The sequence below is a fragment of the Denticeps clupeoides genome, chromosome 5, assembly GCF_900700375.1.
Source record: "Denticeps clupeoides chromosome 5, fDenClu1.1, whole genome shotgun sequence".
NCBI lineage: Eukaryota > Metazoa > Chordata > Actinopteri > Clupeiformes > Denticipitidae > Denticeps > Denticeps clupeoides.
Window position 1 is genome coordinate 7,075,642 of NC_041711.1, and position 25,208 is coordinate 7,100,849.

General features: G+C 43.3%; 2 protein-coding genes across 15 annotated transcripts in view; both read right to left on the minus strand.

Moving 5' to 3' along the window:
- Positions 1-9,545: 9,545 nt before the first annotated feature.
- LOC114789848 (uncharacterized) lies at positions 9,546-22,601 on the minus strand. The gene is made up of 6 exons (XM_028979254.1): positions 22,376-22,601; positions 22,030-22,064; positions 17,015-17,252; positions 15,944-16,078; positions 14,234-14,389; positions 9,546-11,068 (listed from the first exon to the last, which is right to left on the minus strand). The coding sequence occupies exons 1-6, from the start codon at positions 22,599-22,601 to the stop codon at positions 10,842-10,844; spliced, it is 1,017 nt and encodes a 338-aa protein (XP_028835087.1). The 3' UTR covers positions 9,546-10,841.
- Positions 21,716-25,208, minus strand: part of LOC114790363 (nck-associated protein 5-like) — a 79,926-nt gene continuing 76,433 nt past the window's right edge. For 11 of the 14 annotated variants that reach the window (XM_028980369.1, XM_028980375.1, XM_028980374.1 and 8 more), the window contains one exon: positions 21,716-23,178. Coding sequence is in view for 2 of the 14 variants with exons in the window: in XM_028980375.1 (XP_028836208.1) it covers positions 23,167-23,178 (12 nt within the window). In the remaining 12 variants the exon portion in view is untranslated. The remainder of the gene's footprint in view (positions 23,179-25,208) is intronic. The other 3 variants (XM_028980376.1, XM_028980373.1, XM_028980363.1) reach the window with 1 other exon arrangement.

The following is a 25,208-nucleotide window of genomic DNA, read 5'->3' on the forward strand; positions in this document are numbered from 1 at the left end:
AGTTACAGGTATGAAGAGTTTCTAATTTATTAACACAGGTAGATTACTGTAACGGGCGTCGGCACTCCACCCGGCTGCCAGAGAATGTCACCCCAGGGGAAAATGTTGACCCGGAAGAGGAAGGAGTTGAGGTCAACAACCCACATGAATAGCTTCCGGCTTACTTTGAGTGCTCATTGTTTGGTTTATCCACAGTGCTGATAGCCATCCTTCCCATATACCTTGTTATTGCCTGTTTATTTGATCCCCGTCAACAACTGCCTACCCCATAATTCTTCATGCCAGATTATCCATGCCTGCCTCCTTTGTGGCGAATGTTACCAAACCACTGTTCCATCCACAGCCACAAGAAGGTCTTGAATGCACGACTTATCCAACCAGCCGTCTTCAACTACGCCTATGCCCGGGTAACTCCTGATTTCTCAGTCTCTCCTTTGTTATACACACACGCATACACACAATGGTAACATCACTAAACAATGACCCGATGGCGAATAGACACACAAAAAAAAAAACAGGAACAGGGCAGCTTTATACAGTCATGCACAGGTAAACACAATCAGGAAACATAATAATATCGAACCATTACCCTCCCTCCTAAGCACGACTTTCGGTGTGCCACCCAAAACAGTCCATGAAAAGGAGGGGAGGAAGTCCAGATGGATGAGTGGCGGCTGTACTGCACTGACTGCTCTAGGCCCAAGCCAAAGTATGGCCCATCCGTGGGGGACCGGCATCCTGTACGCAGTCCACAGGCACCTGTTGCTCCGGTCAGTCTCTGGCTCGCCCCGCTGGGCTCTCCGCCACTCTCCTCATCTTTGATATTGCCGGGACCACCTGAACTGTGAAGTGAAGTGATTGTCACATGTGATACCTGTGTGACGGGTCTCCTCGACCCCACAGATAGTGTGGCGACAGAGGCCGGCCACGAGTTGGGACTAGCCTTGCCGGTGATGTACGCACAGACGGGATGGGGGTGCATGGGTATAGTATGTGTGCGAATGTTCTGTTGGGGTTCTTGACATGAGTTCTGGGGATTTCATGTAGCGTGTGCAAGGAGAGAAGCAGCACACCGGGGAGTAGACATCAGAGAATCAGAGGAATCAGAGAAGAAGGGCCTACCTGTTGTCTGTAAGTCGGAGGAGTAGGTATTAGTCTGTTGGAGCCACCTACTGGCTTGTCTGCAATATAAAAGCGAATTGCTGAACCTTCAAGATGGACAAAACTTCTCCTTTCCTGGCGACAGCTCATGACAGTATGTTTCTTAGGCCATCGAGGGCCATCGCATGAATTCGCCGGTACTCCTCGCCTCCGGAATCGCCAGGGGAAACATGGACGGCGTGACCCCATGGTAGCTTTCGTAGGCTGCAGAGAATCTGTCTCACCTAGGAAAATGTTAAAACATGGCATGGACCTTGGCAGGGAACTGCCGATTATCAGAGGTGCGTGACTGGAATCTGGATGAGTCAGCTGTGTCCTGAAGTGCTCGGGTCATTCTGTCACGATGTCACGATGGAAGAACGCATACGCACAATGTCATGAAACAGGGGTGGACAGTCGAATAGACACAAACAGGGCAGCTTTATACAATCATACACAGGTGAACAAAATAATGAAACAATAACACAGGACTAGCATGAAACTCCGGTCTGACTCTGAACCTGGAGTGGACCGGATCATAAGAACCCTCCACATTTACCCGGGCCCATTGCTGTTGCGATCTCTGCAGCAGTGTATACAGTAATGTGTCTCAATGCCAAAGCAGGTGTAAATAGGGCTTATGAAAACACTGAAAATAGAAAATTACCCCCAATATAAATTTCAAATTTCAAATTTCAAATGATGTATGATATGCAGTGAAATGCTTTTTGCGACTGCTACAGTCCACAGTATTGCAAATGTTGCAAGTATACAATGAACCAATATGCAAATATTGCAAACATAACCAAATATTACACTTTTACATCTTTAACATAAAATATGTGTAACTGGTAGGTGTGCAAATGAAGTAAAAAGCGCAGAGTGATTTTGTGCAAAGAGTCTGGAGTGATTGAAGGTGAAAGTGAAAGTGCTGGAGTTCTATGTACTGTTGTTGTTGAGAGAAAAGGGGCTGATGCAGTTCACGTTTGCAGATTTGTGTTCATATTGAGCTTTGAAAGAGAATGGATGAGTGCTGAGGTCAAAACGGGTCTGGATTCCTGGACAGGAGATAAACAAAAGCACAAATAGAACCTCATCAATAACTCTCCCTTTTTAATCAGCCATAAGAGACTGTGAAGAAAAGTGATTATTCATCCATGTGTCTCTTGAGTGAATTTGACTTTGAAATATGCACCATCATCAGTAGATGGTGCCTATTTATCCCAGTCAGGCATCCAACATGTTGTAGTGCATAACAAATGTCTTCTATTCAGATCCAGACCACTAGAATAATCCCATCATTCTTAGATCCAGTTGCCAGAGAGTAGAATTTTGGCGGAAAACTCTGTGTTTCTACACCTTTCTGTTTGTCTGAAGAAAAAATCTGTAGATAAAGCATTGCAGACAGTTTTGCTGTGAGTGTGAAATTCTACTGTCTGGCAACTGGCTGGAGGTAAGCTGCTTCCAGATAATTTCTGATATTTGTGAATCAAATGCGTCTGTAATGCAGAAGTGTGTGAAGGAACAAAACAGTAATGCAGTCCTGCTGGAGCTTTTTAGGACTCAGTGTTCATGGTTGGTTTGGAGCGCTAATGAATCAAATGAGCAGCAGAGCTGGGGATCAGCAGAATGTTTAGCTGATCCAATACCCTTGTCCTTGTTGACAATATAGGCATTCTGTCCAAGTTGAATCAACTTTCTTAATTACCTGCCAGTTTGAGAAGCTCTTAAAGAAAGCAAATATACACTAATTTCACAAACATACAGCAGGCTGTTAAATAACCCCAATAAAAACATTCATTTGTATTCGAATTAAATTAGTGTTCTATCCCTACTTTATGTGATTCCAGCAGAATTCTGTTTTTTTCAAAACGTAAAAAGAAAGCGAGATGTCTACTCTCCTGCCTTGGGTGATCAATTGAGTTTGGTCTCATCACAGATGTTTGAAGTTCATGAGGATCAGAGAAAGCACTGCAGGGCATAGTTTTACCTGTGACCTTATCGGCTGCTTCATTTATTTATTTATTTTCAACCTTTAGGCATCTGTGGTGCTTGCATCACTTCTGCAGTCAGGATCCACAGTCTGACCACGTCTGAGATTTCTCGTTGCACCTGGGATGTTAAATCACAGCCTTAGCTCATAGATGGAGTAACTGTGTGTCACATCTCTGTACCCATGAAAACAGACATGGACGAAATACAAGCACTACGGATAAATGCAGAAGATGTGGAGGTGTTAGCTCAAGGCTAAAGGCTATTCCCACCATACCAGCTGCAATGTAAAATTCAAATTAAAATTTTATTTGTCACATACATAGTCATACACGGCATGATATGCAGTGAAATGCTTTTTGCGACTGCTACAGACCACAGTATTGCAAATGATGAACCAATATGCAAATATTGCAAACATAACCAAGTATTACACTTTTACGTCTTTAACATAAAATATGTGTAACTGGTAGGGGGAAGGTGTGCAAATGAGTGAAAGACAATGTTTAAAGAAAAGAGCCATAAAAAAAGAGCAGTAAAGTAAAAAGCGCAAAGATTTTGTGCACAGTGATTTTGTGCAAAGTGATTTTGTGCAAAGAGTCCAGAGTGATTGAAGGTGAAAGTGCTGGAGTTCTGTGTACTGTTGTTGTTGAGAGCTTGGACAGCCTGCGGGAAGAAGCTCCTCCTCATTCTTTCTGTGTTGGACTTCAGGGAGCAAAAGCGCTTCCCTGATCGCAAGAGAGATAAGAGACCATTGTTGGGTGTGGCTGAGGTCCTTTACTATCTTCCTGGCCCTGGTACAGCACAGTTTGCTGTAGATAGATTGAAGGTCGGGGAGCTTGGTACGGATGATTCATTCGGCTGATTGAACCACCCTCTGTAGGGCTCGCCTGTCCTGCATGGTGCTGTTCCCGAACCAGGTTGAGATATTTCCCATCAGGATGCTCTCTATGGTGCAGGAATAGAAGTTCCTGAGCACCTTGGAGGGCAGTCTGAAGTCTCTCAGGCATCTGAGGTGGTAGAGATGCTGCCGGGCCTTTTTCACCACGGTATTGATTTGACAGGACCATGACAGGTCCTGCGTGATGTTAACACCGAGGTAACGGAAGCTGTCCACTCTCTCCACTGGGCTCCTGTTGATGACAGAGGTCTGGTAGGTCCTCTCCTGCTTTGTACTGAAGTCCACTATTAACTCCTTTGTCTTGCTGACGTTCAGGTGGAGATTGTTCCTCTGGCACCAGTTCACCAGATTTTCAACCTCTTCCAGGTAGGCCGTCTCGTCATTGTCAGAGATCAGGCCCACCACAACAGTGTCGTCAGCAGTCGCGACGGCAGCCGACCTCACCGGCGCCATCTTGTTCTTGTGAATGCTTGGTCACTGGACATCAAACTGGACTAATTTCAGTGCGCTAATCACTGAGAAGTGTGAAATACCTTTTTATAATTTTTATAAAAATCTGGCTACAATATAATGTGTCTGACAGCAAAGAGAGCAAGTGTAGACAGACACGTCATTGTGTCTGGCAAGACTGACAGTGGTGGACTGTGGAGTTAAAACAAGTTTCTGGCAAAGCTGTACAAGGAAACTAGTGTATTGCACCCTAACTTTGGAGCAGGCAAGCATGCCAAGTCCTAGACCAGTGTTCCTCATTTTGGCAAATGCTGCTTACAATGCAAAGGAATTGCCATGGTCTGCCAACAACGCAAGCACCACAACGATTGGTGCCCAATCTCTCACTGTCCTGTCAGTTCCCATGTTCCCTAATTTATACATTTCTCTCGGCCTGTCTCTATACCTGTTCTGTATTGGTTGTCTCTGTCTCTCCACCCATCCCTGTTCTGTCACTCTACAAAAGGCAAGGTCTCTGGTCCTCCAGTGCCCATTTTGAGCTGTCTCTGTCTCTATAGTAACAATATATATCATGCTCTATATTACTTCACAGATTAAATGGTATTAAAGGGAATGTACAATATATGAAAAAATTGACCCCAATGTCTCATGTGTTTCAGTCACATTCCAGCTTTTGATACTTTTATGTTCCTGCATCATGCCATCATTTCCGGGAAGTCCTCCCTCACATTCGCTCCTGCGTGAGACGTCAGGCAGGGTCGTGAGACTCCACTGGGGTCTTGGACGTTTAACAAACTCACTCCACAGACACAAAGGGGATAATACTCCGGATGTCGCATTGGAGAATCGCTCTGAAGAGTCTGGATCACGCGGGTCTTTTATAACGAGGCAGATTAGACATAACCAGCTGCACCTGATGCTCGTTATCCTGTGAGGATCATTATCCGTGCCGAAGGAGCCTGGGGAGGGAACTTGTTGAGGAACCCACGACCCAGTACTGTGATAAGAGACACGCCCAGTGCACACTAAGGAATTGGGACTTACCAGGGCATCCGCGGCTACACGACATGACACACAGACATGGACATGGCACAGTCTAATACTCTTTGGAAGGTGAGCGGGTTGCAAGGGGGCAGAGCCGGCACGGACGTGACAGTGCAGTTTTACGTACATTTATCACAAACTAATAAACCTGCATTTACAAACCACTGCATATATTTGTGAATACCCCTACATTTATTTGTGGATTTTTGAAACTTCTCTGACAGAGCAAATGGATTTTTACAAAAGGTAGCCTATCAAATGTCTCCAATGTTTACAGCCAATCACATCAACTTAAATTGGAGACTTTGATTTAATGTTGAAATGTAAGTATAACTTGTTTATCTTGGTTAATTCTCTAAGTTGTGTCTGAATACAACTATACTGAATTCAACTGAATAAATGTGGACAATGTGGACAAGCCACATGATGCACAAAATCAATGAGCATTGTGGTCCAGATCGCATCAACTGTGCTGCCGGTCTGAAGGGGCAGGTCAGCAGCATTACATTCCTGAGTGTGCACATCACAATGACTCTCTCACCGAATCCAAACAAGGCTTTACAGTTGCTCCATAGAGAGCATTTTGGCTGGCCTCATTACTGTCTGGTACGGCAGCTAAACCCTCTGAGACTGTAAGACCCTCAAGAGAGAGATGAGATGACATATTTCCAAGACATCTACCTACAACAATACCTGAGAAACAATTGGAGCACAGGTCCACCTGGACCACAACCACCCAGTATGCAATCTCCTTACCAGGCTACTTGATTAGCAGTACCACAGTATCCCAGTCAGGAAAAAGGACAGATCTTACCTGTAGGCCATAGGGAACCATAGGGGCAGTGGTGGCGTAGTGTATAAGGAAACAAAACCAACAACAACAACAACATTTATTTCTTATATAGCCCATAATTACATACAGTATATCTAAATGGGTTTTAACAAGCCCTACAGTTGACACCCCCACACTTGACCCTTCTGCAAACACAAAAAAGGAGAGGGGGTCTAGGGAGGGTTTGTGATTGTCCAATAAGAAAAAAGAAAAGTCCTACAGTTGTAGAGGTGAAGTCCAGAGTGTAGTCCAGTGTCATGATCGACATTACATGTCCATTATGATGCTACTGGTCCATTTGAAAATCACTGAAGCGTTAGTTGTTATGGTGGTGGTGGCTGTGGTGACCCTCTGGTTCATTTCATGCTAAGTCATCATTTAGCAGTTTCTAGGAACCAGGATTTATCTGCTGGTATCTTCACTGGAGTCTGCCAGTAGTCTGTGTGCTTGATTCAGTGTCTCGGAGAAAACAAACAAACAATGTATGACTGATACTGAAATATGTGGTAATAGAGGTATATTGGTGCTACAGTGGGCCGGTACGCTAACTAGGACAGCCTAACTAGGATGAATTTAACACTGTCTGTGTCTAACAGGGTGACTGTGTGATAAAGTGGACTTTATAATTGACACTGTATCTGGGCCTTTAACAGAAGGCCAGAGAAAACAGATGGGTTTTCAGTTTAGATATAAACACTGAGATTGTGTTTGAGTCCCGGACACTGACTGGCAAGTCGTTCCACAACTGAGGAGCTCTATATGAGAAGGATCTGCTCCCAGCTGTGACCTTCTGTCCTTTGGGTACCAGAAGTACCAGTGGGTACCAGTGGGACCCCGCATCCGTTGATCGAAGGGGGCGTGACGGGTCGTAAATAACTAAAAGTTCACTCAGGTACTGCGGGGCGAGACCATTTAGGGCTTATAGGTCAAAAAGAGATTTTGTAGTCAATCCTAAATTTGATGGGTAACCAGTGAAGTGATTGTAAGAGTGGGATGATGTGGTTAAATTTCCTAGTTCTAGTTAGATTTCAGCCAGCTTATGTCTGGCTGCTTGAGAGCCAATTATGAGAGCTTCTTATCAGGGTTTAACAGAAGAAAGTTGGTGAGCATCCACTGTCTAATGTCCTTCAGACAATTCTCTATTCTGTTCAGCTGCTGCCTCTCATCTGGCATTGCTGATAGATACAACTGTGTGTCATCAGCGTAGCAATGAAAGCTAATACCGTGTTTGTGAATGACATCACATTTACATTTACATTTACAGCATTTATCAGACGCCCTTATCCAGAGCGACTTACAATCAGTAGTTTCAGGGACAGTCCCCCCCTGGAGCAACTTATGGTTAAGTGTCTTGCTCAGGGACACAATGGTAGTAAGTGGGGTTCGAACCCGGGTCTTCTGGTTCATAGGCGAGTGTGTTACCCGCTAGGCCACTACCACCCCTGCCACATCACCTAAATGTAACGTGTATAAGGAAAATAGTTATGGACCTAGGACAGTGAAGGGAAGTGATTGTCACATGTGATACATAGCAGCACAGCACACAGTGCACACAGTGAAATTTGTCCTCTGCATTTAATCCATCACCCTGAGTGAGCAGTGGGCCGCCATGACAGGCGCCCGGGGAGCAGTGTGTGGGGACGGTGCTTTGCTCACCAAACTCTACTTTACTATGTGAAGACAAATCACCATTGATGTCCACAAACTGATACCGATCAGTCAGATATGATCTCAACCATACAAGGGCTGTTCCCATAATTCCAACAACATTCTCTAACCTGGCAAGGAGAATAGCGTGATCGATAGTGTCAAACGCTGCACTCAGGGCAAGCAGCGAGATGCGTCCTTGATCAGAGGCCAACAGCAGGTCATTAGCCACTTTAACCAGTGCTATGATGAGATCTAAATCCTGATTGATATACTTCATGGATATTGTTACTGTCTAGGTATGTGGTCAGCTGCTGGGCTACGACTTTTTCTAAAAAATTTTATATAAACGGAAAGTTGGATATCAGTCTATAATTTGAAAGCTTACTGCGATTAAGATTTTGCTTACTGCTTACTGCTTTTTAATCAGGGGTCTGATGACTGCTACCTTGAACAAACTTGGTAAGTAGCCGGTGCTAAGCGAAAAGTTAATCATTTTGAGGATAGGATTTATAACATCGGGTGCTACTTGTTTAAGGATCCAATGCGCAAGTACATTGATTTGATGACGAGATTAGTTTAATTAGTTCATGCTCTTTAACAAGGTTGAAAAGTTCTAATCGGTGGTCAGCTATTTGAAGAATATTTTCCATAGGAATATCAACAGAGCTGTTGTCCTTCTAACGCCATTTACATTCTAATTTCCGGGCGGTCTTCTTAAGCATGTGATCATTATACCAAGGAATTAAGTTTTATCTCTTACTTTCTTCCTTTTGAGGGGAGCAACATTATCTAACGTACTATGCAGTGTTAATTCTAGACATTTGGTCGCTTGGTTGAGTTTAGTGGGGTCTGTCGGTGAGTTAATCAGCGTTGATAAATCTGGTAGGATATTGATAAACCTCTGCAGTGTACTTGATGTAATTGTACATTTGTCTCTATAAGCATAAGTTTGTCTCTATCAGCATATATCTCCAGCAGTGTTTGTACACTTGACGTGAAATCACTGTTTCTGGAGCTCCCGTTCTCCTTGCATGCCACACCTGCATGCTCTTTCAGTGCAATTTCTCCTTGTCTGGTTTCTCTGCAATCATCTCACAGAATATAGGTGCATGAGAGTGCCACACAAATTACATCCCCATCACATTGTTGATCCACCATGGGGTGTAATGTGATGAAATGCAAAATAAAGTGAACCAGCATGGAGAACAACCCAGGGAGTGATTGATGAAGTGAAGCATTCTGACTCACTTAATATTCTAGGACGTCAGCTGTACAGATATGATGTCACATGAAGATCATCTGTGTGTTTGCTTCATGAGGAAGATGTATGTGTCATGGGGCTCTGCTTGTCTGGAAGACAGATTAGTATTTTTCTGGCATTGAGTAAATAATAACGCTAGAGCTGTGATGGAGGTCACTGTTCCAGCTCACCCCACCAATCTGAAAACTCCACCTCCACAAAGGCAAATGAAGAGATCAAGCTGAGTCAAAAAAGGGAAGAGAGTAAGGTGAAATAGAGGGAAAGAAGGGAAAACCTTTCAGAATAACAAACAGAATTGAATTTTTATTTATTTCATATTTACTGAAAAGTTGATTGATTTCTTTCACAGCACATGCCACCTATTTACTCTGACCAGCCACCAGTCCTATTATAGCAGAACAGAGAAACCAAACATTTCAGCATAAAGTGTGTACATTTAAATATTGTGTGTGATTTGGAGTGTCAACTCTAAAAAAAGGTAATGGCCATCTTCAGTGCTTTTATATACCACCTGAGCTTAGAAAAATGCCTTGTGTCAGTAACCTTTCCTGCATTATATTTTATTATTTTATTTATACTATATACTACTGTGGTGTATTTTTCTCTAAAAGTACCCTGGACCCTGAAAACAATGGATATAATAACCATAATAACAATAATAATAATCACATGCATATGAATTTCAGTAAGGGATTGAATAATGTAGACTCACATTCAATTTGCATATTTTTATATATAAAAAAAAAAAAAGATGACTTTTTCCAGAGCGACTTACAATAAGTAGTAATAGGGACAGTCCCCCTGGAGCAACTTAGGGTTAAGTGTCTTGCTCAGGGACACAATGGTAGTAAGTCGGATTTGAACCTGGATCTTCTGATTCATAGGCGAGTGTCTTACCCACTAGGCTTACCCACTAGGCTACTACCATCCATAGCACTCATACATTGTGCTGTTCCACTCAACACCCAAGAACTCTCCAGTAGTGTATTTTTGGGAGGAGCTGGTATGAAAAGTCTGATCTGTGTTTGTTCTTTGCTGCTCATTGGTGTGTAATGCCCTTGGAGAACAGGTCTGTAAGCCAGAGTGAACAGTAATGTTAACATCATAAATAGCAGCAGCTGAACGATGGCCCATAACCCGTCAGAGTACGTTGTGTAATCGCTTTCAGTCATGTGGGTGGATAAATCGCAGCTCTGCTGTGTACACTGCACATCAATTCAACATTTCCAACTTCATGAGTTCATTATAACTGGTGTCATGTTCCATGAATAATAAAATACCACTTGGTAGGGGGTTCCTCACTGCTTTTCCAAAATGTTTTATTTTATTTTATTTTGCCTCATTGATGGGGTAAAGAGAAGCTGACGTTCATCCACTGCTTTGCTGCCTATGCCAGCTTCACCTTTGCTGCCTATTCCACTTCACCTTTAACCCCAACACTGCCCCTGGTGGATGGGAGGGAGGGATGAAGAAGTGGGTGCAGGGTGGGGGAGACTCAATGATGAGGTCATGACCTTCGCATAGTGAGGAGAAGAAAATCTGTACAGAACGGTGAGACAGCAACGCTTTCTCTATGTAAGTGGCAACAGCAAGACAGTCAGAAAAATGGCGGCAGGGAGGGGGTCTGGTGGAGGTGCTGTGGAAGGGACGGGCCGCTTCTGCTTGGGTCCATTGCAAAGCGGTGTGTTGCAACAGGTGATGCAGACAGAGTGCAGCTTGCCTGTGCAGAACTGCTGATACCCGGACGAGGCGATTAGACATGCCCCTGATGAAGCACATGACTTCCTGTAGTGGATACCTGCAGAAGGACAAATGGACATAGAGAGAGACGTAAGTGTCATGGAGGAAGGATGTAGGATGGGTCCAGCAGCCTGGAATCGAATTCAGAGTGGGAAAGATTAGCTAAAGCTTCTGGGAGCTAAACTAATGTGACAAAAAATTCTCAAATGAATTTTAAATTAATAAATGTAATGTAAATACTTTAACTTCCTCAAATTCACAATAAAACTGAAACGGTTTGACTAAATCAGTCGTGACTGACTTATGGTCACTCACAGTATGATATTATTATGGGAGAGCATTAGACTGAACATCTAAAGGTCGCAGGTTCAATCCTGGGTTTCGGCAAGGCTTGTTGTCAATGCGATTTTTCTATTGGCAGTGCTAGCCTAGCGGCCTATGCTCCCTGGGTGTCATGGCTACCCACACAATAACATTCACTTCATTTTCATAATTTTTTTCTGAGGTGCAGGTCAGGTAGTGTCAGAAAAAAGCTCATTGTTCTCCAAATCAAAGCCTTCAGTCCATCTAATATTCTTTCTATCCTCTGCTTCTTTTTACAGCAGTGGTTTAGATACATAATGCAGTTGGAGTAAGAGGAGTCTGGAAATTAGCCATCTGGTTGTCATTAGAACAAGAATGGTGAATGAGGGGTGCTGCGAAAGCCAACATTTAATTTCAGTAATAACAGGATTATTCTTAATATGTTTTTTGTTTGAAAATAAGTTTTCTGTAAACCACACATTGACAGTCAGGGGTGGGATGATATAAATGCAGAACATCTGGCCATCAGATTGCACAGATCAGAAATGGAGAGTTGCTACTGCCCTGTTGCTACAGCAACTTTATAGCTGCAGGGACTGGTTTAAAATTAAACCTGTCTGTTAGATCCTGACGAGAGATACTTACAGTCCAAGTAAAACTGGAAAATTTAGATGGACCAGATGGACCAGATATGAAAATTAAAACAATTGTAGAAGCACATTTGTTTCTGCTGTAATAAACACATCCAGATCTTCAGTGTAACTTTTTTTTTCTATACACATTTCCCTGGTAACACAACATCTTGTAAGATCACTGCATTAAAAAATAAATATCTTTAACTGATGACAAAAGAGCTGCACCAAGCATCAAAAATGTGATCAATGCCACACAGTCATTTCGGGTTGGCAACATTTAAGAAAAAAAATAATAAAAAATGAGAAGCCAGGAAGATCACACACCTCTGCTAGAGAACATTCCTCTCTGCAGAAGTCAGGTCATTTGGGGCCATATGCAGGAACTCTGTGAGCAAATCTTTAAAAGCAGCGAGTGAGGATGTGGTGACAAAAAGGGTGACGGTTGCTAACTGCCAGACAATACTTATCTGGGCTTTGCTGAGAGTGCACAGAAGCTATTCACAGACGGAGCCGGCAATTACTAGCCCTGATTACTGCAATTAACTCTGACAGAAATAACAATGCTTTCTGATGGTTTGTTCAACGGGTAATCAAATCCCTTCTCGTGCAGCTCAATAAAGCAACACAGTGACAGCAGCATCACAAGCGCTCTGGAGGAGACCGTTAGACAGGGAAATGCTCAAATCAAATGACGTCCATTGACGTGACTCACGCGGCGCGTCACCAAAAATGGCAAGGTAATGAGACATGAACAGATAACCACTGAGGATTTTTATATTGGCAGGATGTGTTTAAATTGTGTGTTTATTTACAGATGTCATCAAGACATTCATCATCATTATACATTTTGCAAGACATACCAGAAAACTGAATAATGACCGCTATCTTACAGCAATGTCAGAGGCCTCAAAACCACTTTAAAGACAATTTTCTATAACTTAATCCAGATAATCCAGGAACTATAGTTACTTGTCCAGCTTTATGTTGCCATTTACAGCAAATAAAAATAATTGAAAATTGTATCAACTAAAGATTTAGCGGTTAAGAAAGTGGCCCCGTAATCAGAAGGTTGCTGGTTTGAATCCTGATCTGCCAAGGTGCCACTGAGGTGCAACTGAGCAAAGCACCGTCCCCTCACACTGTTCCCCGGGTGCCTGTCATGGCTGCCTACTGCTCACTAAGGGTGATGGGTTAAAAGCAGAGGACACATTTTATTGTGTGCTGTGCTGCAGTGTATCACATAGACAATCACTTGACTTTCACATTATAACAATAATGTTTTATGTCATCAACAACAGTAACTGTCATGCCACGTCAAGGTGAAAAGAGAGAGGTGCAAGCACTCAACATTTCAAGAAACCAAAATAAATGGTGGCATGGTCAGGAACATACAGAAAGATAACTGGAAAAAATGTAGCACACTGAAACAACATTAAATGCAGGACACAGAAGGTGTGGGACAGACTAACCTATGAAGGGTTCTAATCAGACCGAACCTAACAGGTAGAATCTGTGGGTAATTAGAACCCAACACACGTGAGTGTGCGGCACCTGGCTAGCACAGGACTGCTTAGGCATCACAGTAACATTTCAGCCATTTCAGAATGAATCAGCAATAAGAAGAGGACCTAGAGCACCAAACCTTCGTATGGTATGATTTTTACATTTTACATATTTCAATTTCTGAAGTCTCTGATGTAACAAATCATAGCTATCAAAAGAACTTTATTTCAATTCTGTTTAAATTTGAATTACAAATTCCCTTGAACATAGTTTTAAAAAACAAGTAGGCTTTACACATCTGAACATGGGTGTGTTTTAATTTTTTTTTACTTTTCTGTACAATTCCAGTTGAAGTAGCAGTAACTTTTCAACGCTATAGACCTTCTTATAATTTATGCATCTGTTGTAAGAGTACAATAAACTGTTTCCCTGTTAGGAATGTGTGAAACCTCGTGAGCAATGACAGAAAGACTATATGAGTTTTCAAGATTTTGCTCTGAAAGTGATGCTGGCTCAACATCTGTCTAAACATATCAACAGAACAAACCATATGGGAGCGCAGATTATGTTAACCTTTATGTAAACATTAATTAGATAATTCGATAAATTACTCCGAAGGGGGCAGACAACTCAATTATTAGCAAAAATAGTTTTAGATGTGAGAATGTAAACTACATCAACATAAAATATAGACGGAAGAAAGAGAAGAGACAAAAAAAAACAGACGAACAGAAGGAGACTCCTGACTGAAAATTTATTATATTGGGCCCGGCACCACTTACGGTCTTTAATCAACCCACTGGCCCAGAGAGGAGTCCTGAGATTAGGGTGCGAGGAGCCCAAAAACCCTGCCATCAGAATGTTCCAGAATGGTACCTCAAAGCAGGGGATCACGGAGAATATCTGTGTTAAAGTCCTCTGGACCATAAAGGGTTCCCCTATAGAGACAGATGAAGAGCCTGTTATCATGGCAGGACATCTATGATAAATCTAATGTCAAATTCCTTTTTTAGGTGGAACTCCCAGTTCATTTTAAATATATAATTACTTAATAAAACTCTAACATATTTTCCCCCTCTCCCACTCTTTCACAAAAGCAAATTAAGTTTGGTCTAACAAGATGACTGTGAGCAGCAATTCATGACTGGGAGGAGATTTGGTCTGAAAAAATTTAATTCTACATGAAGTTTAGATAAACGCACTTATTTGAAATAAAAATTAGCATGATAAGCATTTTACAAAGGGCACCATTAATTCAAATCAAATGTTAAAGATTGTATTCAAAGGAAATAACTATATCAAACATGTACACAGCATGAAACCTTGTATGGCTTTAAAACAGCTGTATGATTCTTTAATAAGCAGCCCAGTGGAGTGGTTTGGGATAAGAAAAAAAAAAAAAATTAAAATCTTGAAAGGTCTTATTTTCATTCCATTTGGTTTTCCATGTCCATTTTTTCTCCATGTTGTCAAGATCACAGATACTATGCAAGAACAAGAAATTGCAGTGTTTCAATTGTGAAGAATTGGATTAAATATGTGTATATTTATGTGTATCTACATTTAATAGCAAGGATATTAGCGTAATCATTTGCAAAACAATTTAGCAATATATGTTTATTGTTCAGCGTGAAATGCTGTATGTTGCATTAACATAAAAGATCTTAATTTAATTAATCTTAAACAAATGAATAACACAGATTAGGAACTGTCTGTTTAAAATAAAAAATGGGCAAAAAATGAATGTGATGGTATTTTGTGAGTCTCGCAGTCAAGACATGTGTTCAGATCTGTAATTCCTGATCCTAATTTATTTACTTTGAATATCATATGATCATTAAGATGGATCTGAACCTCTTGAAGTAATTTGTCACCACGTACATATTAGAAATGGAGATGTGCTTAAAACTTGTCATTGCTAAGGACCAATAACATGCCTGGAGCAAATGTCAAGCTGCTTGTGTCAGGCAGATGCAAATGAGGAGCACCAAAAAGGGGCTGGCATCTGATAGCACTGACCTCGGGGTTCAGAGTAAATCCTCCCACTGACCTCTGGGTTCAAAGTAAATCCTCCCATACCACTTTTCATGTGTGATTGGGGAAACAAAGTTGTACCAGCATGTCTACATATCCCATGATATTTCAGCCTCAAATCTGCATCTTATATGTGTGGGTGTGTGTGTGTGCATGCGTGTGTGTGCTCTGACCTTAAAAATATTTTTTGCTAGCATAGCCTAATATAATCTGTTATAAGTTCAGTCTAATTATTATTCGATGAATCAGTTTTATGAGGGGGAAATGAAAGAGCAAGGTTACTGTTAATGTACAGTTTTACACTGACCCAAAATTTCCGCAGAAATACTCTCTGGTGGCAGCACAGTCACAATAATCTTATCTAATCAAAACTTTTAGAACCGATATGGGTTTTTTTTTCGAAAAAAAGACAGTGCAGAAGAATACAAGAAACAAGCAGAGAGAGAGAAAGCTCCTACCATCCTCCATCACTAGCACTTCTCTCTGGCATGTGTCCTGGACATTGACAGTGCAGTTGACTATGTACTCGGGTGTGGAGCAGTCATTGTGCTTCAGCTCCTCACACTGGTAACACTGGATTTGCAGTGGGACCCCTAGGAGAGACAGAAAAGCATGAAAATAATTTTACATTTATTGTACTAACATTTACTATGTCCCCAAAGCAAAGGCTACTGTGGAAAATGACAATGCATTTGACAATGCAGCATAGATGGAGAAAAAGGGCCATCTCCAGTGGTGGCAGCTTGAACCCCAACACCCATTCAGAGCCTCTGCTGACTTTGCACCAGTGCTGACCTCCTTCATCTGACCTTGTCCTTGCTAAACACCACTCACTTATGCATACTGTCTGTTGGCAGCAGTCAAATATAATACAGTGAAAGTTTTGAGAAGTCGGAACAGAATCCTGACCTCCTGCAAAAGCCATTATATGAGCTGCATTACACTCTAAAAGCTGTAGTGAGAAACTTTCAGATTTATTCATAAAGCATAACATTAATGTACACACTGTACCTTTATGCCGCAAAGATACAGCCTGACTGGTGACGTCCACCTCAAAACCAGTGGTAATTACTTAAGAGCAGCTAAGCGCTTCGTAAGCCCCTGCACTGTTCTGGCGGAACACTGATGCATAGAAACATAAGCAGGTCCTAAAATCCTCATACTGAACCAGTAAAATAACAAATTCATTGATGAGCGCAAAGCCCACAGACATTAATTTACAATCAGATGCAAAAATGTGCAATTCTGAATACTGGCTAAATGTAAGTAACGTGAAGGCTGATTTTACTTTCCTTCCCTTTCCCTATTATTACATTCGTTCCGTTTATATTTTTTTGCCATGATTCTCTAAATTCGATAGTTTGTAGATACGGAGAATACAGAAATGTATATTTAAGAATTCAGGTCTAACATTTGAACAAAGTTAACACGACTTTCAAAGCGAAACGCGGAAAATGTTGTAAAGGCGAGCCCAGATCAAGCGTAATAAGGTTTCCGCGCAGCGCCCCTCCTGCCGGAGCCAGACCTACCTGTTCGCATCGAGACGACGAGCAGAGCCGCGCGGAACAGGAGCCACATCTTGCCCCCGAGCAGCGGCGCTTCAGTGGGCGCCAGGCGTGGCAGGCGACTCCGCGTCCATAGCCCTGCGATCTGGAGGTCCGGAGCGGAGCCGCCAGGCGCGTGGACGGCAGACGGCACCACGTGACCAACGCGCAGCGCAGTGGCAGCCCCGCCATTCACGGGCAGGTCAAGTTTGGGGAATATACTCTTAATGGGCAGATATAAATAATAAATAAATCAAAACCTCGTATGGGAACAATTAAGGCTCTTCCTGGCAGATTTTCTTCCTGATGACTGCAGCCTGAGATCGTTATTAACTCTCGATTTACATTCACACAGCCCAGTTATACTGTCATTAGTGACAGGGACAGTGTCGTCCCCCCCCCCCCCCCCCCCCCCCTTCCCCGAGGGTCTTGTTTAAGGACACATTGAGACTTTGAACCTGAGACTGTGTGATTGTCTGGTTCTTAGGCAGGTGTGTTACCCAATAGGATAGAACACCCCATTGAATAAACTCTTGGGGTTTGAAGAACTTGTATTTTGGTTAATTTTTTGTTTGTCTAAATGTATTGAATTTTTAATGGAAAAATATTCCAATAGATTAGCACATATAAAGTATGAGGCAATTATAACCCCTCCCATGCAAATAAAGTCTCACTCTGCTGCTGCAGTTATTTGTATAATATTTCAGTACCCTAAAACATGGTAAACTGTGTCTTTCTCAGTACATTTGTTTAGAATTTGCAATGACATGTCATATGTCAAATTGTAGACGACAGAAAAACACAATTTACAGTTATTTAAGATTAATATAAAAACCCTATTCAATACGGAGAGAGAGATGGTAAAGTGAAAATTTTTCTTTAGAGAAGCAACTTTGACCAATATCTTCATACTTTGTTGCACATGAAAGTGTTGAAACCTGTTCCAACTGTACATCTGTGTTTGTCTTTTTGTTCTCACTTCATTACAGAAGCAAATGCTGTGTCCAAAAAATCCACTTGTTCACTATACACTCACCAGCTGCTTTTAGTTACACTACTTAAATTTCTTGTTTACACAAATACATTTACATTTACATTTACAGCATTTATCAGACGCCCTTAGCCAGAGTGACTTACAATCAGTAGTTACAGGGACAGTCTCCCCAGAGCAATTTAGGGTTAAGTGTCTTGCTCAGGGACACAATGGTAGTAAGTGGGATTCGAACCTGGGTCTTCTGGTTCATAGGCGAGTGTCTTACCCACTAGGCTACTACCACCAAATAGGTAATCAGTTGATCACATGATCGCAAATCAATGCATTGCCTAATTAGACATGGTGAAGAGAACTTGTTGAAGATCTACTGAGATTGTCATGCATAATCATCTTATGCTCTTAAGCTCTTACATAAAATTCTCTTCATTGACTACAGTTCAGCATTTAACACAATAATCCCTTCCACACTCACCACCAAGCTGGAGCACTTGGGACTCAGCTCATCTCTCTTTCAGTGGATCTCCAACTTCCTTACCGGGAGACCACAGACAGCAAGGATGGGCGGACATGTCTCAGCCTTCATCACCCTCAGCACTGGAGCTCCCCATCGCAAATCAATGCATTTAGGCGATTAGACATGGTGAAGAGAACTTGTTGAAGATCTACTGAGATTGTCATGCATAATCATCTGTAGGGTTTGCCAGAATCTCTGAGGAATGTTGAATCACTTCTGAAGGTTTGCTGTTCATGAAAAAGTGACCAAGTACACTACCAGTCAAAAGTTTGGACACAACTACTCAATTCTGGGTCTTGCATTTTTTTAGAACAAAGCTGAATACACAGGACACAAGACACCTCACACACATGAGGTTATCTAAAACACAGTCTTTTGTGTCTGTCATGACCCACACTGTTTCTGGCACCCCAAGACACGTTTTCTTGATGTCTTTGTGACTATTGTGTGCTTGAATTTGATGTCAATTCCACATTAAATATATTTAAATTTTTATATTTATTTTTGCAACATTTTTCTCACCTTCCTGAATTCTAGTTCCGGTTCAGAGGGAGGTGGCACGCTGGGCGGACCTATCGGTGGTCGCTCTTCAGGACGCACTGGATGACGCAGACTGGGGCATGTTCCAGAGTAGTTCCGGAAACATCAGTGAGTTTGCGGAAGCGGTTGTGAGTTTCATTGGGAAACTAACGGACGACACCGTTCAGAAGACGATCGTCAGAACGTTTCCCAATCAGAAGCCGTGGGTGGATAAAACCATCCGCGACGCTCTGAAATCTCGCACCGCGACCTATAACGCGGGGCTGGCTTCCGGGGACATGGAACCATACAAAACTGCGTCGTACAGCGTCAGGAAAGCGGTGAAGGAGGCGAAGCAGCGCTACGGGAAGAAACTGGAACAACAGAGTGACTCTAGGAGCCTGTGGCGGGGACTAAGGACAATAACGGACTATAAAGCACCAACATCCGGTACGACGAACGCGGACGTGTCTCTGGCAGACGAGCTAAATACATTCTATGCTCGCTTCGAGGCTGCAGCTAAAGGCGCTAGCGATGCTACGGCTAGCGGCTCCAACAGCTGCAGACAGGAGGACACGGCCAGCACGCGTTCGTCATCATTTACAGCATTTATCAGACGCCCTTATCCAGAGCGACTTACAATCAGTACTACTTACTGGAGCAACTTAGGGTTAAGTGTCTTGCTCAGGGACACAATGGTAGTAAGTGGGATTCGAACCCGGGTCGAATCCCACCCAGCTGCAGACAGGAGGACACGGCCAGCACGCGTTCGTCATCATTTACAGCATTTATCAGACGCCCTTATCCAGAGCGACTTACGATCAGTACTACTTACTGGAGCAACTTAGGGTTAAGTGTCTTGCTCAGGGACACAATGGTAGTAAGTGGGATTCGAACCCGGGTCTTCTGGTTCATAGGCGAGTGTGTTACCCACTAGGCTACTACCACCTCATCACCGAGCATGACGTGAGGAGAGCCTTCAAGAGAGTGAACACCAGGAAGGCATCAGGACCAGACGGCATCTCGGGGAGAATCCTCAGAGCCTGCGCGGACCAGCTAGCACCTGTGTTTACAGAGATATTCAACCTCTCTCTATCTCAGTCGGTGATCCCCCACATGCTTCAAGGAGTCCATCATTGTTCCGGTCCCCAAGAAAACCCATCCTGCCTCCCTCAATGACGACCGCCCTGTAAGCCCTCACCTCAGTAGTGATGAAGATCTTTGAACGGCTGGTCAGAGACTTCATCATTTCTTCATTACCAGATACACTCGACCCACTACAGTTTGCGTACCGTCCCAACCGATCCACAGATGACGCCAGGCAGAGAGACCACAGGCAGCAAGGATGGGCGGACATGTCTCAGCCTCCATCACCCTCAGCACTGGAGCCCCCCAGGGCTGTGTTTTGAGCCATCATCAAGTTTGCTGTCGTGGTGGGCCTGATCTCTGACAACGACGAGATGGCCTACCTGGAGGAGGTTGGAAATCTGGTGAATTGGTGCCAAAGGAACAATCTCCACCTGAACGTCTGCTAAAGAAGGAGTTAATAGTGGACTTCAGTACAAAGCAGGAGAGGACCTACCAGACCCCTGTCATCAACAGGAGCCCAGTGGAGAGAGTGGACAGCTTCCGTTACCTCGGTGTTAATATCACGCAGGACCTGTCCATGGTCCTGTCAAATCAATACCATGGTGAAAAAGGCCCGGCAGCATCTCTACCACCTCAGACGCCTGAGAGACTTCAGACTGCCCTCCAAGGTGCTCAGGAACTTCTATTCCTGCACCATAGAGAGCATCCTGATGGGAAATATCTCAACCTGGTTCGGGAACAGCACCATGCAGGACAGGCGAGCCCTACAGAGGGTGGTTCGATCAGCCAAACGAATCATCCATACTAAACTCCCTGACCTTCAATCTATCTACAGCAAACGGTGCTGTACCAGGGCCAGGAAGATAGTGAAGGACCTCACCCACCCAAACAATGGACTCTTCTCTCTGTTGCGATCAGGGAAGCGCTTTCGCTCCCTGAAGTCCAACACAGAGAGAATGAGGAGGAGCTTCTTCCCGCAGGCTGTCCGAGTTCTCAACAACAACAGTACATAGAACTCCAGCACTTTCACCTTCAAACACTCTTTGCACACAATCACTTTGCACACAATCACTTTGCACGAAATCACTTTACACAAAATAACTTTGCACAAAATCACTCTGCGCTTTTTACTTTACTGCTTTTTTTTTATTATGGCTCGTTTTTTTAAACATTGTCTTTCACTCATTTGCACACCTTCAACCTACCAGTTACACATATTTTATATTAAAGACGTAAAAGTGTAATATTTGGTTATGTTTGCAATATTTGCATATTGGTTCATTGTATACTTGCAACATTTGCAATACTGTGGTCTGTAGCAGTCGCACTGCATATCATTCTGTGTATGACTATGTATGTGACAAAATTTTAATTTATACTGTTCTTATTGCCAAAAATGACACATTTGCCTTTTCAAAAAAAACACTTGCGCTTCATTTGCTCCAGAACTCCAACAACTTACAGAATCTTTTTTTTACTCCTCCCCAATATGAAACCAGATAACATGGAACGTGGACAATGTGAACGTGGAGGATGGGAACAAAGAAGGAAAACACGGGCCAAACCAAAGTGCACAAAAGTGTCTTTATTTACACTGTGGGACGTGATATATACAACAGCAAGTAGTGCTATGTACACCACCATAAACCCTAACTAACACACTAACAGAGGGGGAATCCACGCACATCCAAACACACAGGCAGAGCAGGGTACACATAGATACAAAAACAAGCACGATCAACTCCAAACTCCAACTCTCGCTCGCTCGCTCTCTCTCTCACTCACTCACTCACTCACTCTCACATCCAAACTCCTCCGTGAGCACTTAACCGTTGACTTCCTGTTTCAGGTCTCTTCTTATGATGGCTGTGGCAGATTAGTCACCAGACCATGGGTGGAGCCAGCAATCAGATACACACCTAAAAAAGAAAAGGTAAAACACACAGAATGGCAAACAGATTCACGATAACTACTCCCTGGCGCAAAGCATCCAGGGACGTAACAATACCCAATAGATTTTTATGTCTGGCTTTTTTTATGTTTGTGAAGTTGTATTTCACAGTCATAGTTTTTTCATAGTTTTTTATCATAAATGTTTCACAGATAGGTTTTTTTATATTTTTTCTCATATTTTTACTCTTAAAAGGTTGAGAACAGGGCCATGATGGAGTGGTGGATGAGCGGGAGAGGGGGACTGGAAAAGAGAGACAGTGCCGCAGTCCCGGGGAACCATGGTTCTCTACAGATGAAGATGGTGTCTGAGGATGAGAGGACACAGGCAGGGAGGCAGGAGGGGCGGGGCTGGACTTGCATCCTTCTGAAGAGGGTGGAGCTTCACTTGTTGCCAATACTTTACTAGGACCTTCAGGCTGCAGCTCAGTAAACGTCACTGAGCGCTTCTGTTCCCCGTTCACCAACAGAGAAGACGCCACGGAAGAGGCCTGTAGGACCGCCATGCTGCAGAGATGTCAGAGTCTGCTCTTGTCACGAGGCAAACAAGGCTCCGATGATGATGGCTAAAACTGCGATGAGCACGGCTACACAGATGGCCACATAGATAATTTTCTGCTGATAAAAAGAGAGAAAAGACGAAACAACAGCAACAACCAGCATCTGTATGAATCACAGTAAATAGTAAATTAAATGTTGTAGAACAGAACGCAGAACTAATATTTCCAAATAATTCATGCACCAAGATAGTATCTGTCTGTGATCACCAGTTTGTACACCTGTGTGAAGGCTTGTGTGTACACCTGTGTGTGTGAGCGCTCTTGTATTCCTAAGGATTCTCCATGTAAATGTTTAATTGTGTGTGGGGGACCACCATCCTGCCCCTCAGAACACGAAGCCGACATGGAGGAGACCTGGATCCCAGAGGCCAGGAGGGCCAGGCCCGGTCAAGAAACCGCCAAGCGCAAGCCTGTACTCACCAGAGTGTCCAGCCCCAGACATCGAAAAACCACCAACGCGCCGGCGGTCAGGGGCATCTTCCACTGTGGTGGGGCGGGGGGGAGATGGAGTCTAAGACTTGACCTGACACATGGACATAGACAAACAGGCACACACATACACAATCATACATTCTCACCCTCATGCACACAATCAAATATTTACACACTTGCCCCACATGGAGACGCACAGAGATGAACACTGTTCAGATTCTCACACTCCCCATATATACTCTATACTCCTTGATCCTGGCACCGCTACCCCAGAGGGGGGGAGGAAAGGATCGGAGGGGGCAACATACCCCCTCTCTGGATCCAGCCAGGGTGGGGGGCCCAGGCCCATCCAGACCAGGGTCCATAGCAGCAGTCCCACTGGGCCCCACCGAGCCCGAGGTGGACCACCGGACCCCACCGCAGAGAAAGAAAAAAAAAAGAAACTACATCCACCTCAACATTCAACTGCAAGACTAAATAAGACCATAGACACCCAGGGTGAGTTCATCCTCAACCTCTATTGGTGGCCCGACACCTGCAGAGTGGATACCTTTAAAGCAGGGACCACCTGCAGACAGATGGTAACAGCATCTCCACCAGCGAAAGAGATGCTGTTCCACTGACACGATGAAGGCCCCCGTGCTGGGGCCGGGCCCCAATGCATGCTCCCGGCGGCCTGTCAACCAGGACCCATGCCCCCCCAGGCCCAGCTGAATCCCCAGCCAGGGGGCAGAACATCTCCGGAACCCCAAGTCTCCAGGCCCACCCTGGAACCACTCTGGAGCAGCGCAGCCGCCAGGCTGGCAAACTACGTCCGCCGCCACAGGCTCCCCCAGCAGCGCCGCATGCAGCCATCAGAAAAACACCACCCAAGTGCTATCAAAGTCCCATCCAGGCCAGGCCCTAAACCCTCAAGAAACCCATCCCCAGGGTTTTTGAGATTAAGGAATTCTGCCACACTTGATGGCATTTTTAATTTAATTTGTTTAGACTTAAATTTCCTTTTTACTATAGATTTAACTTGTTGATATTCTAAAAATTTGTTCTTGTTAATGCCATATGTTCTTGTTGAACATACCTTTACAACTCCAGTCTGGGAAGTTTATCATATTATTATTTAGTAGTATGTCAGGGTTGTTCCAGATAGGAGTACATTTGCATGGGATTAATGAAGACTCTGTCATGCATGTCGTTTGATGTTTGGGCTAATGAATGGTAGATCCGAAATCTCAATATTATTGCATAGTGCCTGTTCTACGTCTAGCCAAGGTTCATCTAAGAGGGTATGTTTAAACAACTCTAAGATGTGTTGAAATAGTGGTGAAAGATCTAGTCCTCCTCTGTCCTTGGTCCTTTGCATCATTTTTAAACTAATATGCGGGGAGTCCAGAGATCTAAACCTGCTGGTTCTGGATTGCCACAAACTGATTAGGTTTAGAGGCTTGGCATTAGTCTGTCATAATTAGCATGAGTCATTCATGTACACATGGATCGTTACAATACCCACTAATAGAATGTGATGGTTGTGAAACCCAGGTGTGAAGTGGGCTGCCACACCAAGGTTCTGTCCCCACACACTACTCATTTCTACTTGTTTCTCTTTTACATCCTCTTTCCTTTCTTTGCAAACATTTGATTAGTTACTTGTATTTTCTGCAAAAAAATGGTTCCGGTAACCATAATAAAAAAATATTTAACTGAAGACATAATAATTAAATGCAAGACAATTTGCAGTAGTGAATATTAATTATTGAAGAGCTGGGCTATACTGTCACAGTTCAGGAAAGATGTCCCACCACCACTCATCTTTTCATGTGCCTGTCTTGACAGAAATTATCATAGTTTTCTTAGCCCTCTTTGGAAATAATGGGTTTATGGATTTGTTTCATCATGTTCTTGCCCTAAAGTGAAGACAGAAGGGAAGAAAGAGGATGGGTGACAGGCTGAGAGAGAAACAAAATGAGAGACAAGCTTGTGGAAAGAAACATATGACAAACCATCAGAAAAAGAATAAAAATGCCTTGTAGCACAGTATAATTATTAAATAGATTTTGTATAATCCAGAGATTTGTTTATCCACTGAATGCAGTTCTGACTCAGCTCTTCAAAAGGGTCTGAATT